Source organism: Microtus ochrogaster, chromosome 22 (assembly GCF_000317375.1).
Source record: "Microtus ochrogaster isolate Prairie Vole_2 chromosome 22, MicOch1.0, whole genome shotgun sequence".
NCBI lineage: Eukaryota > Metazoa > Chordata > Mammalia > Rodentia > Cricetidae > Microtus > Microtus ochrogaster.
In genome coordinates, this window is record NC_022023.1 from 15,202,611 (window position 1) to 15,216,312 (window position 13,702).

Below are 13,702 nucleotides of genomic sequence, written 5' to 3' on the forward strand. Positions count from 1 at the left end.
AAACTTATTTGCTCCTAGTCCTGGGGGATGGGAAGTCCAAGAGCAAGAGGCATCTAGAAGGGGCTTGTTATTATATCCTATGAAAGACAAGAGAAAGAGAGAGAGAGAGAGAGAGAGAGAGAGAGAGAGAGAGAGAGAGAGAGAGAGAGAAGGGATCTATGCAAGGGTGTTGGCCAAGACTTCTTCTTGCCCCTGCCAGTAACAGAAGAGCAGGTAGAGTCGCTGAATCAGCCCCGACTCTTGGAAAAAGTCTAAGACCCTGGTCACGTGATCCCTACTCTGTTTCATCTCTGATCCTTTCCGCAGAGTGCTTTAACTCTAAGTAGTCAGTCCCGCTGCTCCACACTTTCTTTCCTCATCTGGGGCCCTTGACTCAAATGCCCGGGTTCTCCCTTCGCGGGACCCTACGCCGCTGATCGCCGGCTGAGAGAAGGGCGCAGAAACCCCTAGAGCTTCAGGCTCTGGCCGCGGAGATTGGCAGATCTCGGGGAGGGATGCTCGTCAGCTGTGCCCGAGGCGAGACTACTGCTCCCGGTGGGCGCAATCACAGGTCATCATCACCATCATCATCATCACCTGGGATGGGGGGCGCCACATCGTGCTGGGTCGTCGCTGTCGGAAGGCACGTGCTCCGTTCCACGCTCCACCTGGCCAGGACTCTCCACCGCGGCCACAGTTGAGAAAGGCGGCCCCACATTTTCTTAAGGCGTCCCGCCCTCACAGTTGTCAGTTCATATTCAGAGTTCCCAGATTTTAGAGTAGGGCGGAAGTTGGTCATGCCCACTACAGTCGCTTGGCCAAATTTCCAAAATAAGCAGTGAAGATGATAATTGGTGAAGTAAAATAAGCACAACCCCCCGACCGCGGCAGGACTCGAACCTGCAATCTTCTGATCCGAAGTCAGACGCCTTATCCATTAGGCCACGCGGCCGCCAGTTAGTGTTCTCTTCTATGTAGCTTAAAGCATTAAAACCACTTCAGACCGCTCCATCTTCTCCAGGCGGAGGGGAGGATTGCACCCGCCCGGAAGTCCCCCACCCCCGCGGGCGGGCGGCTCCATTGGTCGCGCTCCGATTGGGCACCTGGGGAGTCTCCCGCCTGCCTCTGGGTAGCCGCGGGACCTCGCTCGCGCACTCGGCCAGTTGCGGCTGCTGGCGAGATCACACGCCACTCGGAGGCTGCGTGGGCCGCTCGCCGCGGACGCCGCGTCGTCACTAGGGCCGTGGGGCGGCCGCAGGACGAGAGGCGCGGAGCAGAGCGAGGTTTCCGGCGGGTTCGGCAGGGGGAGGCCGGGCGAGGCGGCGCGGCTGCTCCGTCTCCAGCCAGGGGACGCGGCCCGGAGCAGGGCGGCGGCCGGTCCCAGCGCGCCTCAGCGGCCGCGGCTGCAACGACTTCCCCGGTGTCCCGACGCGCGTGGGTGGCCGCGACGCCCCGAGCAGGGCGCCCTGGGCCAGCCCTGGGGTGGCAGGGGACGGCGGGGCTGTGGCCCGTCCGGCGGGTTCGAAGCCGGCCGCTAGGCCCTCGAGCCGCCGTCGGTTTGGGGCTGGCGGCTTCTGTCTGCCGAGCGCCAGCTGGGGCCGGGGCGGCGCGAGGATTGCGCCCTCTGTCACTCCCGGCAGCTTTGCCCCGTGACTTCTGGAGACCTTAACCCCGTTTTCCAGAGGAGGTCGGGACCTAAAGAGCTTGCTTGCCCAAGGTCACGCAGTTGGAGAGCCGCGACTCTGGTCTGCGTCTCCCTAGTCCAGCATCTCCAGCGGCTCCTCCATGTCCACTGATGAGCCTGTGTGGCTCTTCCCGCCGGAGGGGCAATGCCATTTCTTAAGGTTGTTGGAGGCGTAGCAGAAAACGCACCTACACCCCTCTGGCCTTTTGGCTAAGATCAAGCAAGCGGAGAGCGTGCTTGGCAGGCGGCTAATGTCTCACGAGTGATAAGCCGTGGGTACAAGACAAGACACTTGTAATAACACTCTGTCATCTATCTCCTTTAGGATTTGTGTGTGGAAGGCAGGCATGGTGAGACCCATTTCACTGCCAGGAACACAGAGAGGGGACGCTTCTCTCTCTGAGTCTTTCGGCCAGTAAAAGCAGTCAAGCTGGAGCCCAAGGCCAGGAGTCCCGACCCACAGCGGGGGGCTCCCTGCACCCACCATGAGCCGCCTGCTCTGGAAGAAGGTGGCGAGCAGCAGGATGGGCTCGGGACCAGTTCCAGCAACCGGACGCAGGGTCTCCAGCTCCGTCCTCGACCCCGTCCCCAGCGACGGGCCGCCGCGGTCGCAAGTGCCCTCTTCGGAGGACGGGCAGCTGCGGCTCAACCCTTTGCTCATCCAGATGCTGTCGAGAGGGCTGCACGAGCAAATCTTCGGGTGCGGAGGGGAGAGGCCCGACGAGGCCGCGGTGCAGCGCAGCATCAGGCACCTGCAGAAGCACGGGCTCTGGGGGCAGCCGGCCACGCCCTTGCCAGACGTGCAGCTGCGCCTGCCCCGGCTCTACGGGGGCAACCTGGACCAGCACTTCCGCCTCCTGGCCCAGAAGCAGAGCCTGCCTTACTTGGAGGCGGCCGCCTCATTATTAGAGGCCCAATTGCCGCCCCAGCCCAAGAGCTGGGCCTGGGCGGAGGGCTGGACCCGGTACGGCCCCGAGGGGGAGGCCGAACCCGTGGCCATCCCCGAGGAGCGGGCCCTGGTGTTCGACGTGGAGGTCTGCTTGGCAGAGGGAACCTGCCCCACTTTGGCGGTGGCCATATCCCCCTCGGCCTGGTAAGTGGAGGTTTAGGAACATGGACCTATCATTTATAGGGGGCCTAGCTAAATGGTTTGGTTCAGCGAACAGTTTCTGAGTTCCTGCTGTGTGCTCATTTAAGGACTGCTGGCGTGGTGAACTAAACCCCTTAATCCTGCTTTTGTGGGGCTCACTGTGGTGGAAAGATACACAGGCTCTGGACAACGCCCAAGCGTGGGTCAGGGGTCATGCAGAGAATCGGTGTTGTGTTTGAGACAAAGAGACCGTTTAAGATGACCACGAGTTTGTGCCTCAACCCCTGACCCCTAGGAGCTTCAGTGACAAGTCAGTCTGAAAAGTATTTGGATTTGGGGATGCCGATGGTTATTTTGGACAGGAAGATATTTTTCGGTGGGATTGTTCTAGGCAGTTTAAAATGCTCAGCATCCCCAGTGTATTCCAGAAATGCCAGACCAAATCCTGTTCAGTCAACCTTTCCAAATGAGCCTGGAGGTGGCCTAGTCTTGACCGCCTCCAGCTGAGACATACAGCTTCCTTACAGGTAGACAGTTTGATCCCAAACAGGAATATCCAGTCTCTCTTTTCTTTCTAAATAACTTTCTAAGTGCTACCCACGTTTCTTTTCCAAGCAATGATGGCAGTACTGTCTCTCCCCTTCTTTATTCTTCCTTCCAGGAGTAAGATACTCTTTACGGCCTTAAGGCTTTCAGGCATGGCCAGCAAAAAAGTTGGCAGTTTCTTTATTCCTATTGGAGGCTACGTCTTTGTAAAGAAAGCTGCGAAATGTTGTGTGTGCAGTTGAAAGTGGTGAAAGCATGGCTAGATAGATAAGGTAGGCATCTGTGGCTGGGGAGCACATCTAGATGACTTTGCCTTGATGTAGTGGAAGTCATGATCCGATCCCCAGTGCTTATGTCACCCGATGGCCAGAGTCAAGGGGGCGCCAGCCATCAGGTGGAAAGATAAAGTCGGCTTTGCTGGCTGGAAGGAAACCAGTGACAGTCAGGTTTTTTGGACAGTTGGTCACTTTTGGACAAGTCAAGTCCCTCTTCCTCTTCCTCCGCCTTCCTCACTTCTTTCTCTTCTTCCCACTCTGCCTTCATTCTCATTCCATTTGACCAGTGGTGCTGGGGGCCTTGCTTAGTGAAGGCCTCAGGCAGCGACCTTCCTCCTGGTGGTCTGACTATCGCGGTTGTGGCTGGTGCCTCACGAGCTGTCCACATGGAATCTGGCAGCTGTGCTCCACGGTTTATAGCCTGACCAGCTCACACTTGGAGAAATCTCCCAGAAGGTAGCTTCCTAAAGGCTTTTGGTAAGGGATTATCTACATGAAGGGGTACCACCCAGGCCTTTGGCATTTGAGAGTCCAAGGAGTTTAGTATTGATAGCATGGGTTCCAGCTCCTCTAATTTTGACTCCCCCCGCCTTTTTTTCTATTTTGTTAAATCACAAATAAGTTTGTAATAAGATGGCTTCACGAACAGCTGCAGGCCTGAGTCTAGACACCAGTATGGCTTTTGCTAACTGAAGTCCTTGTCATCCTTAGAGCTTTGAGTAGTTGGCTTCTGTTGTTTCAGAGGACTTTGATCAGCTGGGGTAAAAGAGGAAGGATTCCAGCTTGAGTGCCTTGTGCAGACCTGCCGCGGAGTGGGCCTTAGACTTTGCCGGCTTTACAGCAGCTAGTTTTGCAGATCATGCCTGTCTTTCCCAAAGGTTGTAGGGAGCACCGTCAGAGCTGTGTTGTCTCCTGAGTGGCCTCAGCCTTTGGAACAGTGGTGGCTCGTGGCAGGCTTTTGTCAGTGGCCATTCTCCCACTTTGCCTTGGGATCTGGAGCTGACTAACCATCTCCTGAGTTAGTGTCAGCGCCCCCCCTCCCAAAAAAACCAAACCAGCGCTCATCTTGTCTCTTTCACACGCACTCTGCACATGTACATACGTTCTCTCATCGTGGTGTGCTCCTGTGCTCCGTGGCATCTCACCCAGGGTGTTGGTCCTGGAGAGTGCGTGATTTGTTTTTTTCCTTCAGAATCTGTGCAGCCGGTGAATGTCTTACCCTGTGTGTGTGTCTTCAGCATGTCATTGTTTTTCTTTTCTGCCATTTTCAGCTAAAAAGTTCTTCACTCTGGGTTGTATTGCCACTCTCTTCTTTGTAACACTGGCTGTTCTGTGCTTAAAGACACAAGGGGTTGGTCATACCCATGAAGGCCTCAGAGCTAGCTGCAGAGTCAGCCGGGGCCTGCATGCCTTCCTGCACATGGCAGTTGCTACCATAGCATCTAGCGCCTTGTTAGTCTGTGGGATTGGATAGTAAAGAAGCTTTCTAACTTCTCTCCCCAGTAACCCCTGACTTGTGTGAGTGAGTCGCACCCCTTGGGGATCTGGCATGCTGTGGGTGGTGTGGAACAGAAGTCTTTTCCTTCATGGTAAAGCTGCCCACTTGTCTCCTTCAGGTATTCCTGGTGCAGCCGGCGGCTGGTGGAAGAGCGTTACTCTTGGACCAGCCAGCTATCGCCGGCTGACCTAATCCCCTTGGACATCTCTGCCAGTGCCTCCAGCTCCACCCAGCAGAACTGGCAGGAACAGTTAGTGGTGGGGCACAATGTTTCCTATGACCGAGCCCATATCAGGGAGCAATATCTGATTCAGGTAAGGTTGTGGGAATGGCAGGCTTTGGCACAAGTTGGTCTCAGAGCCCTGTCTCCTTTGCTAAGGGTTTTGGCTTTTCAAGACAGGGTTTCTCAGTGTAGCCTTGGCTGTCCCGGAACTCACTCTGCAGACCACGCTGACTTCAAACTCCCAGAGATCCGCCTGCCTCTGCCTCCCAAGTACTAGAATTAAAGGTGTGCACCACCACCACCCAGCTTGCATTGGTGTTTTGCTGTGGGTGTTGGGTCCCCTGAAACTGGAGTTATAGATAGTTGTGAGCTGCCATGTGGATGCTGGGAATTGAACCCTAGTCCTCTGGAAGAGCAGTCAGTCCTCTTAACCCCTGAGCCATCTCTCCAGCCCCAAGCATTGCTTTCTTGACGACCGTTTCCTCCTGCTTTGCAGCATCCGCAGGGACTTCCGTTGACCAGCTGCTGACTCCCCAGGATGGAGCTGAAACAGCTTAGTGTGGTGTCTGAGACTGTTGAGGCAGATGACCCGTCTCTTCCCTAAACGGTGCAGGGAGTTCCATCTCAGTGTTTTGGCATAGGACTAGAAGTTGTTCCAGAATAAAAATGGCTCTTTTTGTGGCATTTTAGAGCTTTTGAGGGCTCCGAGTCAGAGCCTGGGCCACAGCCTGCCCCATTCATTAGTGCTCAGTGTGATCTCCTTAACATCTCTAAGCCTTGGGGTTTTGTTGCTGTTTTGTTTTTTGTTTTTTTCTGTACAGGAGCTTTCTCGATGCACCTTTAGGAGAGTTTGACTAGCACCTGTGTCGGACTGGTAGAAATGCCTGGTGTGTGGTAGTGATAGTTCTTAGATTGTAAAACACTTTTTCTTTGAATCTTCATAACAGGCTAAGGTGACGGGCAGGGCAAGGAAGTACCCTGGCAGCGCCCTTAGCCTGGCATTTAGGGCCCTAAGGCACAGCCTTGTTAACTTGTGAGGGGCCAGGACCAGAGCTGGAGCCTGGCACATAGCTTTGAAGGTCTTGTTTAGCTCCTTTCCCCCGAGCTGCCCAGAGTTGTTGCTGGAATCTGGGAGGACGCGCTTGTGTATTTGAACTAAGCCAGTTCTGCACATTCAGGAGTTTGGGGGGGGTCTCTTGCAGGTGTTGGGACAAGCACGGAACTTCTGTGTTTTGTGTTGGATTAAGAGTTAATATGGGGCCGGGCGGTGGTGGCGCACGCTTTTAATCCCAGCACTCGGGAGGCAGAGGCAGGCGGATCTCTGTGAGTTCGAGACCAGCCTGGTCTACAAGAGCTAGTTCCAGGACAGGCTCCAAAGCCATAGAGAAACCCTGTCTCGAAAAACCAAAAAAAAAAAAAGAGTTAATATGGGGCTGGGATCAACACCACTGAAGCAGTGGACAGCTAGCGCCTCTGTTGCAGCCTCTCCTCTCCTGCCCTCCCTTCAGGGCTCCCGCATGCGCTTTCTGGACACTATGAGCATGCATATGGCCATCTCTGGGCTGAGCAGCTTCCAGCGCAGTCTGTGGATGGCAGCCAAGCAGGGCAAGCACAAGACCCGGCACCCCACACATCGAAGTCAGAAGTCTCAGAGGAAAGCCAGTGGCCCAGAGGTGAGAGTGCGCTTGGAATCGCCCTGAGAGGTGCTGAGGTCTCTGGTCTACTTGCTGGGCTGAAGCCAAGCTGACCTCCCTTTGGTCTCTCAGATCTCATCTTGGGACTGGATGAACATCAGTAGTGCCAACAATCTTGCAGATGTGCACAGCCTTTATGTGGGGGGGCCTCCCCTCGAGAAGGAGCCTCGGGAACTGTTTATCAAGGGCACCATGAGAGATATCCGGGAGAACTTCCAGGTATAGTGTTGGCACAGAGCTCCAGGTACATGGGCTCTGACTGACCAGCAGCTGGACTTGGGGAGATGCAGCTGCTGGGTCTGCCCCTGAGACGTGACAGTGGCACTAGGTGCTTGTCCCACCTCCCAACAAGTTCCTGTCACCTTGTGCTAGGATCTGATGCAGTACTGTGCCCGTGATGTGTGGGCCACCTATGAGGTTTTCCAGCAGCAGCTGCCACTCTTCTTGGAGAGGTGAGGGAGAGCCAGGTGAACTCCCTGGGTGTGGGGAGGTCCTGACCAATCCCACTGGAATCGGGCTGGTCACTTAGCTCTGTAGGCTGGCAGAATGGAGCCCTTTGTTCAGTGGTAGCCATTCGGACCCTGGACTCTGGGTTTCTGGAGTCCTAGGGGCTCATCTCATGTGTGGTCCCAATTCCCTGTCTGTTTTTTGGTGAGTCAGTCTGATGATGTAGTCATGGTGATGTTATTCACCCAAGACTCAAACCTTGGCTGCTGTATCCTCACTGACCTTAGACAAGTAACCTGGTTTCTGTGAGCCTCTGTTTTCATCGAGAAATCCATACAGATGTACTGTTCTCCTGGTTGTGGGGTCATAGGCCGTCATTGGCGTGTGTGGGATAGTCACAGTGCCTGACGCGGGCTTGTCATTCTTTTTTTTCTCCTATCATTTTCGTACCGCCCCTGAAAAGGGGATGTTATTTTCATGGTACAGGTAAAGGGACTGAGGCCCAGAGAAGTCAGGTGACCGATGCAGGCTGGGTAGCAGTAAAGCTGGGTGCAAACCTGTCCGATTTTAGAGCTTTGCCACAAAGCTGGCCGGGTTGAGCTTGTCAAATTGTCTTAGGAATTGGGCCCAAGCCTTGTCTTTTGTGGTCATTTATGGAAGCCCTTGGTTTCTGTCCCCAAGGTGCCCCCACCCAGTGACTCTGGCTGGCATGCTGGAGATGGGTGTCTCCTACCTGCCTGTCAACCAGAACTGGGAGCGCTACCTGGCGGAGGCACAGAGCACATATGAGGAGCTCCAGCGGGAGATGAAGAAGTCGCTGATGGATCTGGCTAATGATGCCTGCCAGCTGCACTCAGGACAGAGGTAGTCGGGTCCTGGGCCAGGCAGGGGATGGGGCGGGCAGGAGGCCTGGATTTAGTTCAGCCTTAACCCTTGCCTGGTGGACTGGCTCTGTAGGTACAAAGAAGACCCTTGGCTCTGGGACCTAGAGTGGGATTTGCAGGAGTTTAAGCAAAAAAAGCCGAAGGTGAAAAAGCTAGCCTCACGTTTGCCCATCGAGGGAGCTGGGCCCTTTGGGGAGCCTACAGATCAGGAAGGTAGGAAACTTAGGTGGGAGATGGGACAGGGTGATCTCTGGGACAGTCCTAGGACCCAGGGTGTCCTTGGAAAGGGTTACTGTAGTCTTTGACCTGTGAGTCCCTTCTGGTCCTTACCTCCTGACTGGCACAGATCCTGGACCACCCAGTGAGGAGGAGGAGCTTCAGCAAGATGTGGTGGCCCGCACCCGTTTACAGCAGCTGAAGAACACCACAGACCTCCTGCCTAAGCGACCCCAGCACCTTCCTGGACACCCTGCGTAAGACTCATTCTCTCCAGCATACAGAGGCTGCCTTGCATGATTGTCAGGGCGCTCCCTGTTTGGCCTCGGCATCATTCCACCTTCCATTTCTGCTCAGTTGTGTTTACTCTGACCCCAGTGGCTTTCTGGACACAGTCAGCACAGGGCATTGAGTCCCTGCCGTGTGTATGCTCCCTGTGGTAGCTGCGGGTTATAGCTCATCTCCCTTCTAGGGGCAGCAGGTGTGCAGAAGAGCCAGTGCCACTGACTGATGAGACTTAGAGTGTCTGTCTAGTTTAGAGGCCATTCTCTTGGGCCTGTGGAAATAAGAGGCAATTTCCTTGTGGAGGTGCCCTTTGCTGGTGTCTTAGAGGCAGAGGTGAGGAAAAAGAGCAGCCATAGCAAGCAGTGGTGTGGCTTCATGGTACTTATGTGACCCTGAATGCAGATGCCTTGGGTATGTGTGCTAGCCTCACTTTGGTCTCAGACAGAATTCTGTGTCTACAACAGCAGGAGTTCTTGTGGGTAGGAAGGAAGAGCTGTTCTTCTGCTTAGAGATTGCATTGAGCCTGGAAAGGAGCTTTGGCTAGAGGATGCCAATGAGACACATGGGGTTTGCCTTCTGAGATAGCTTGAATAAGTCTAGGAGATACCAAATAGGTTCAAAGCCTCCCAAAGGAGAGTCACCAGAAAGCCTGGAGACCTTGGAAGGTGGGTAGGGCACATCATGGAAGAGAGACCCTTCTTTACTCCTTAGTGGGATACTTTTTTTTTCCCTGTTGGGGGAATAGGTGGTACCGGAAGCTCTGCCCTCGGCTAGATGACCCTGCATGGACTCCAGGCCCCAGCCTCCTCAGCCTGCAGATGCGGGTCACTCCTAAGCTCATGGCACTGACCTGGGATGGTTTTCCTCTACACTACTCTGACACCCATGGCTGGGGCTACCTGGTGCCTGGGCGGCGGGATAATCTGGCTGAGCTGCCCGTGAGCTCCACTGGAGAGTCAGCTGGGCTAGCCTGCCCCTACAGGTAAGATTCAGGTTTTGGATCCAGTAGCTTCCAGTACTAGAGTACCCAAGGTCAGCTCCAGCTGGTGGGAAGTGCTGTGGGTTAGGTGTCTGGGTTCTAGTTCTTTCTTCCGTGGGTCCTCAGACTCTCAGGACCTCAGCCTCGCTGTCGAGGCCCAGCTGCACAGCTGCTTTCACAGTAACACAGAGGGAGGGTTTGGATGTGGCTGGGAAGGGGTAGGCTCGCTGTTTTCCTTGGGTAGAATTTGGGTGTTCTTTATGTACCAGTGTGTTACTGAGCATTCTGCAGGCATCTAAGCAGCTCCACGGTAAAAGAGTTTTACTTCTATTTATTTATCTATTTGGTTTTGAGACAAGGTTTCACTCTGAAGCCTAGGCTAGCCTGGAATTCACTGGACAAGGTTTCACTCTGAAGCCTAGGCTAGCCTGCTGGAATTCACTAGATAAGGTTTCATTCTTTTTTTTTTTTTTTTTTGGTTTTTCGAGAAGACAGGGTTTCTCTGTGGTTTTGGAGCCTGTCCTGGAACTAGCTCTTGTAGACCAGGCTGGTCTCGAACTCACAAAGTGCTGGGATTAAAGGCGTGCGCCATCATCGCCCGGCCATAAGGTTTCATTCTGAAGCCTAGGCTAGCCTGGAATTCACTAGGCAATCTAGCCTCAGGGTTTTTTTTTTGTTGTTTTTTTTATTTTTTTCAAATTATCATTACTATTTTTATTATTACTTATATAACTGTTTGTCTGCGTACCACATGTATGCCTGGTACATGGCAGAGGTCAGAAAAGGGTGTCAGATCCCCTGAAACTGGACCATGTGTGTGCTAGGAACCGAACCTGTGTCCTCTGGAAGAGCAGTGGGTTCAGAGTGCTCTTAACCACTGAGCCAACTCTCCAGCCCCTTGCCTAAGCTTTTCAACTGCTAGAATTATAGGTATGAGTTACCACACGGGCTTTATTTATTTTTTTAGTTTTAATTTTTTAATTTCATGGTACTGGAGATGCCCTCGTGCACAGGAGGCAAGTGTCTTCCAGACCTGGTATCCACATTTATAACTAACAAGGGCCTGGAGAAGCTGGCTGCCCTGTTTGAGGCCACAAACCCTGAACTTTGGGCTAGCAGGTGTTAAGGAGAGGTCAAGGTATTTAAATGGCCCGAGTCCTGGTTCCACAGGACAGCTGGGGTCACTAGTCAGGCTTTTCAGGAGGAAGGGACCGAGGTGGCCTTGTTCTGCTGAACCCACGGGGGAGCCTCAGTCTCGGTTTTCCCTGCTGCTTTGTTTCCAGAATTCTCAAGCGCAGAGGCGCTAGAACTTGAGTCAGGCCAGTTACTGCACCCCAGACTGTCACAGTGCTAAGTCATTTGGGTTGGTCGTTGTGTTTAAAATCCAGAGAAATTGCTGTCTCCTCCCTCAGAGCTGATGTGAGATGTAAAGAAAGGGACTGACCCACAGAACACCCCAGCAAGCTGCCTGGCCTGAGCAGGCACCAGTAACCAGCAGTTGTTTTTCTCCGCCCAGAGCCATCGAGGCCTTGTACAAGAAGCACTGTCTTGAACAGGGGAAGCAGCAGTTGCAGACTCAGGAGGCGGAGCTGGCGGAGGAGTTCTTAGTCTCCGACAGTAGTGCCATGTGGCAGACGGTGAGGATGTGCTCTCGGCCTGCTATTTTCCTAGGAAATGGGGTACCTTTTGTGTGGGAGCTGCCGCGGTTGCTCATCTTAGACTGGACTGATCTGGTCTGAGTTCCCTTGAGGAAAGGGCTGGTGGAGTCAGGCCTACAGCTGCCCGCCTCTCTAACCCCTGATTCCTGGCCCCATTCAGGCAGAAGAACTGGGCTGCTTAGATGTGGAGGCTGAGACCAAGATGGAGAATTCATTGCTGGGTCAATCCTTAACACTGGTAAGCAAGACACCTGTTCAGGTTCTCTGGGAGATAGTGGATGTCTGAGAATTCCCTTGCTCATAGTTCCTTCCCGCCAGAGTTCACGAGGTCTTAGGTTTGGAGATGCTCCCCTACTCCCCTCTGATCCCTTAGGTGTAGGGAGACCAAAGAGGAAATGAAATGTATGACCTCATGCCTTCCTGTCACTTTCCAGTTTGCCTGCTCAGTTTCAGGCCCTTTTCCCATCCCCCTACCCCCAGCCCTTGCTGAAAGCAGGTGCTAAATAAAGCAGGGCCTGATCTGGGTGTGTGCCCCCCCCCCCCCCACAGCCTGCTGCTTGTGTCCCCAAAACCAGCCAGCCCACTTACCACCATGGCAATGGACCTTATAATGATGTGGATATCCCTGGTTGCTGGTTTTTCAAGCTGCCTCACAAGGTATGTGCTCTGGTTTATGCCTGTCTCGTGTTCTCACTGTGGTTAAGGCCCAGAGTAGGATGCTGGGGTTACTCAGACCAGGAGATGGCTTTTTTGTGGGATTGACAGTAGTAGTGGAGCAGAGTATGACTTGGGGCAAGTTTCATCTCTGGTGCTTACGTTTTTCTTTTGAAAATTGAATGGTGAGAGGCATCCCAGTGGGATCAGTTTGACATGGACATGCATGAGTCTATGTCTGACATTGTATCTGTCATCTTGTAGCTTCTCTTGGCTGTTGATACGACTTTTGTATGATTATCTTAGCATGTGTGGGTATGCTCTTAGTATGTGCAAGATACAAATTGGGAATTGACCTATTTGCTGGAGGTTCTAGGTTCTGTTGGGGGAAGGCCTTAGTGTCTATGCCAGTTAGTGGTCTACCACCTGTCACCAACCTTGCCTTCTTTGTCCTCTACAGGACGGTAACACCTACAATGTGGGAAGTCCCTTTGCCAAAGATTTCCTGCCCAAGATGGAGGATGGCACCCTGCAGGCTGGCCCAGGAGGTGCCAGTGGACCCCGTGCCCTGGAAATAAATAAAATGATTTCTTTTTGGAGGAATGCTCATAAACGTATCAGGTAGGCGAAAGTGGGGTAGCAGGAGGCGTGTCTGTGTGGCTGTCAGGTGCTGCACCCCACGCCTGCTTTCCTCCCATCTTCTCCGCTGTTGCGGCCCAGCTGTAGTTTAGAAGCTTAGCTGTTTGTTGGGTGACATGGATCTTGGGCATGTTTCTCTGATTATGGAGAGTGCTGTGGTAGGACTTCGATGGTTCTTCCCAGCTCCCATTCAATCTCCTAACTTATCTACTGGAGCCATGGGTTGTCAATAAAGACCTTGGAGTTATCTGCAACCTGTGTTAGGGTTTGAAATGAATTCATCTCAAAGGTATTCCAGATGGTTGTAGTCACAGCCATCTGTGCGGGGTTGGTAGTGTGCCCTGACTGCAGAGAGGCCATGGTAGCAGGGGGAGGGTCAGAACTGCCTTCAAAGCCTCACCACTTCCCAGATTCTTCTGTGATGCCCAGAGCCCACCTGAGTAAGGTTAGTGAGAAGAGAGTTGATGCCAGGCCTCAAGGGTACCCAGTGTCCCTGAAGCTGGTCAGGTACAAAGGCTGGTGACAGCGCACTGAGGTGGATTCTGCCTGCCATGTCTGCGCTGAGCTTCGCCTTCTTGTCCTACAGCTCCCAGATGGTGGTATGGCTTCCCAGGTCCGCTCTGCCCCGTGCTGTGACCAGGTACGGCTTACTGAGTGGTTGTGGGGAAGAGAACTGAGTGGTGTGAGTCTTCGGGCCAGAGCAAGCTGCTGACTCTTCTCTGCTTCTCCATCCCAGGCACCCTAACTTCGATGAGGAAAGCCACTATGGGGCCATTCTGCCCCAGGTGGTGACTGCTGGCACCATCACCCGCCGGGCTGTGGAGCCCACTTGGCTCACTGCCAGCAATGCTCGGGTATATGTCCTCTCTGCTCCCGGCTTCTGTCCTCTGTGCTCGGGTACACGTCCTGTCTGCTCCCGGCTTCTGTCCTCTGTGCTCGGGTACACGTCCT

The 13,702-nt window shown here is 53.8% G+C and overlaps 1 protein-coding gene and 1 non-coding gene across 2 annotated transcripts in view; one reads left to right on the top strand and one right to left on the bottom strand.

Moving 5' to 3' along the window:
• Window positions 1–858: 858 nt before the first annotated feature.
• On the bottom strand, window positions 859–931 carry Trnar-ucg. Its single transcript has one exon. It is a non-coding gene; the product is annotated as a tRNA-Arg (tRNA).
• A 155-nt stretch (window positions 932–1,086) lies between these two features.
• Window positions 1,087–13,702, top strand: part of Polg (DNA polymerase gamma, catalytic subunit) — a 19,078-nt gene continuing 6,462 nt past the window's right edge. The window contains exons 1-16 of the mRNA XM_005357727.3: window positions 1,087–1,262; window positions 1,989–2,756; window positions 5,191–5,386; window positions 6,804–6,968; window positions 7,062–7,208; window positions 7,362–7,441; window positions 8,118–8,300; window positions 8,394–8,533; window positions 8,667–8,793; window positions 9,567–9,803; window positions 11,317–11,437; window positions 11,619–11,696; window positions 12,008–12,115; window positions 12,573–12,733; window positions 13,338–13,391; window positions 13,488–13,605. Of these exons, the coding sequence (XP_005357784.1) occupies window positions 2,149–2,756; window positions 5,191–5,386; window positions 6,804–6,968; window positions 7,062–7,208; window positions 7,362–7,441; window positions 8,118–8,300; window positions 8,394–8,533; window positions 8,667–8,793; window positions 9,567–9,803; window positions 11,317–11,437; window positions 11,619–11,696; window positions 12,008–12,115; window positions 12,573–12,733; window positions 13,338–13,391; window positions 13,488–13,605 (2,523 nt within the window). The 5' untranslated portion in view covers window positions 1,087–1,262; window positions 1,989–2,148. The remainder of the gene's footprint in view (window positions 1,263–1,988; window positions 2,757–5,190; window positions 5,387–6,803; window positions 6,969–7,061; window positions 7,209–7,361; window positions 7,442–8,117; window positions 8,301–8,393; window positions 8,534–8,666; window positions 8,794–9,566; window positions 9,804–11,316; window positions 11,438–11,618; window positions 11,697–12,007; window positions 12,116–12,572; window positions 12,734–13,337; window positions 13,392–13,487; window positions 13,606–13,702) is intronic.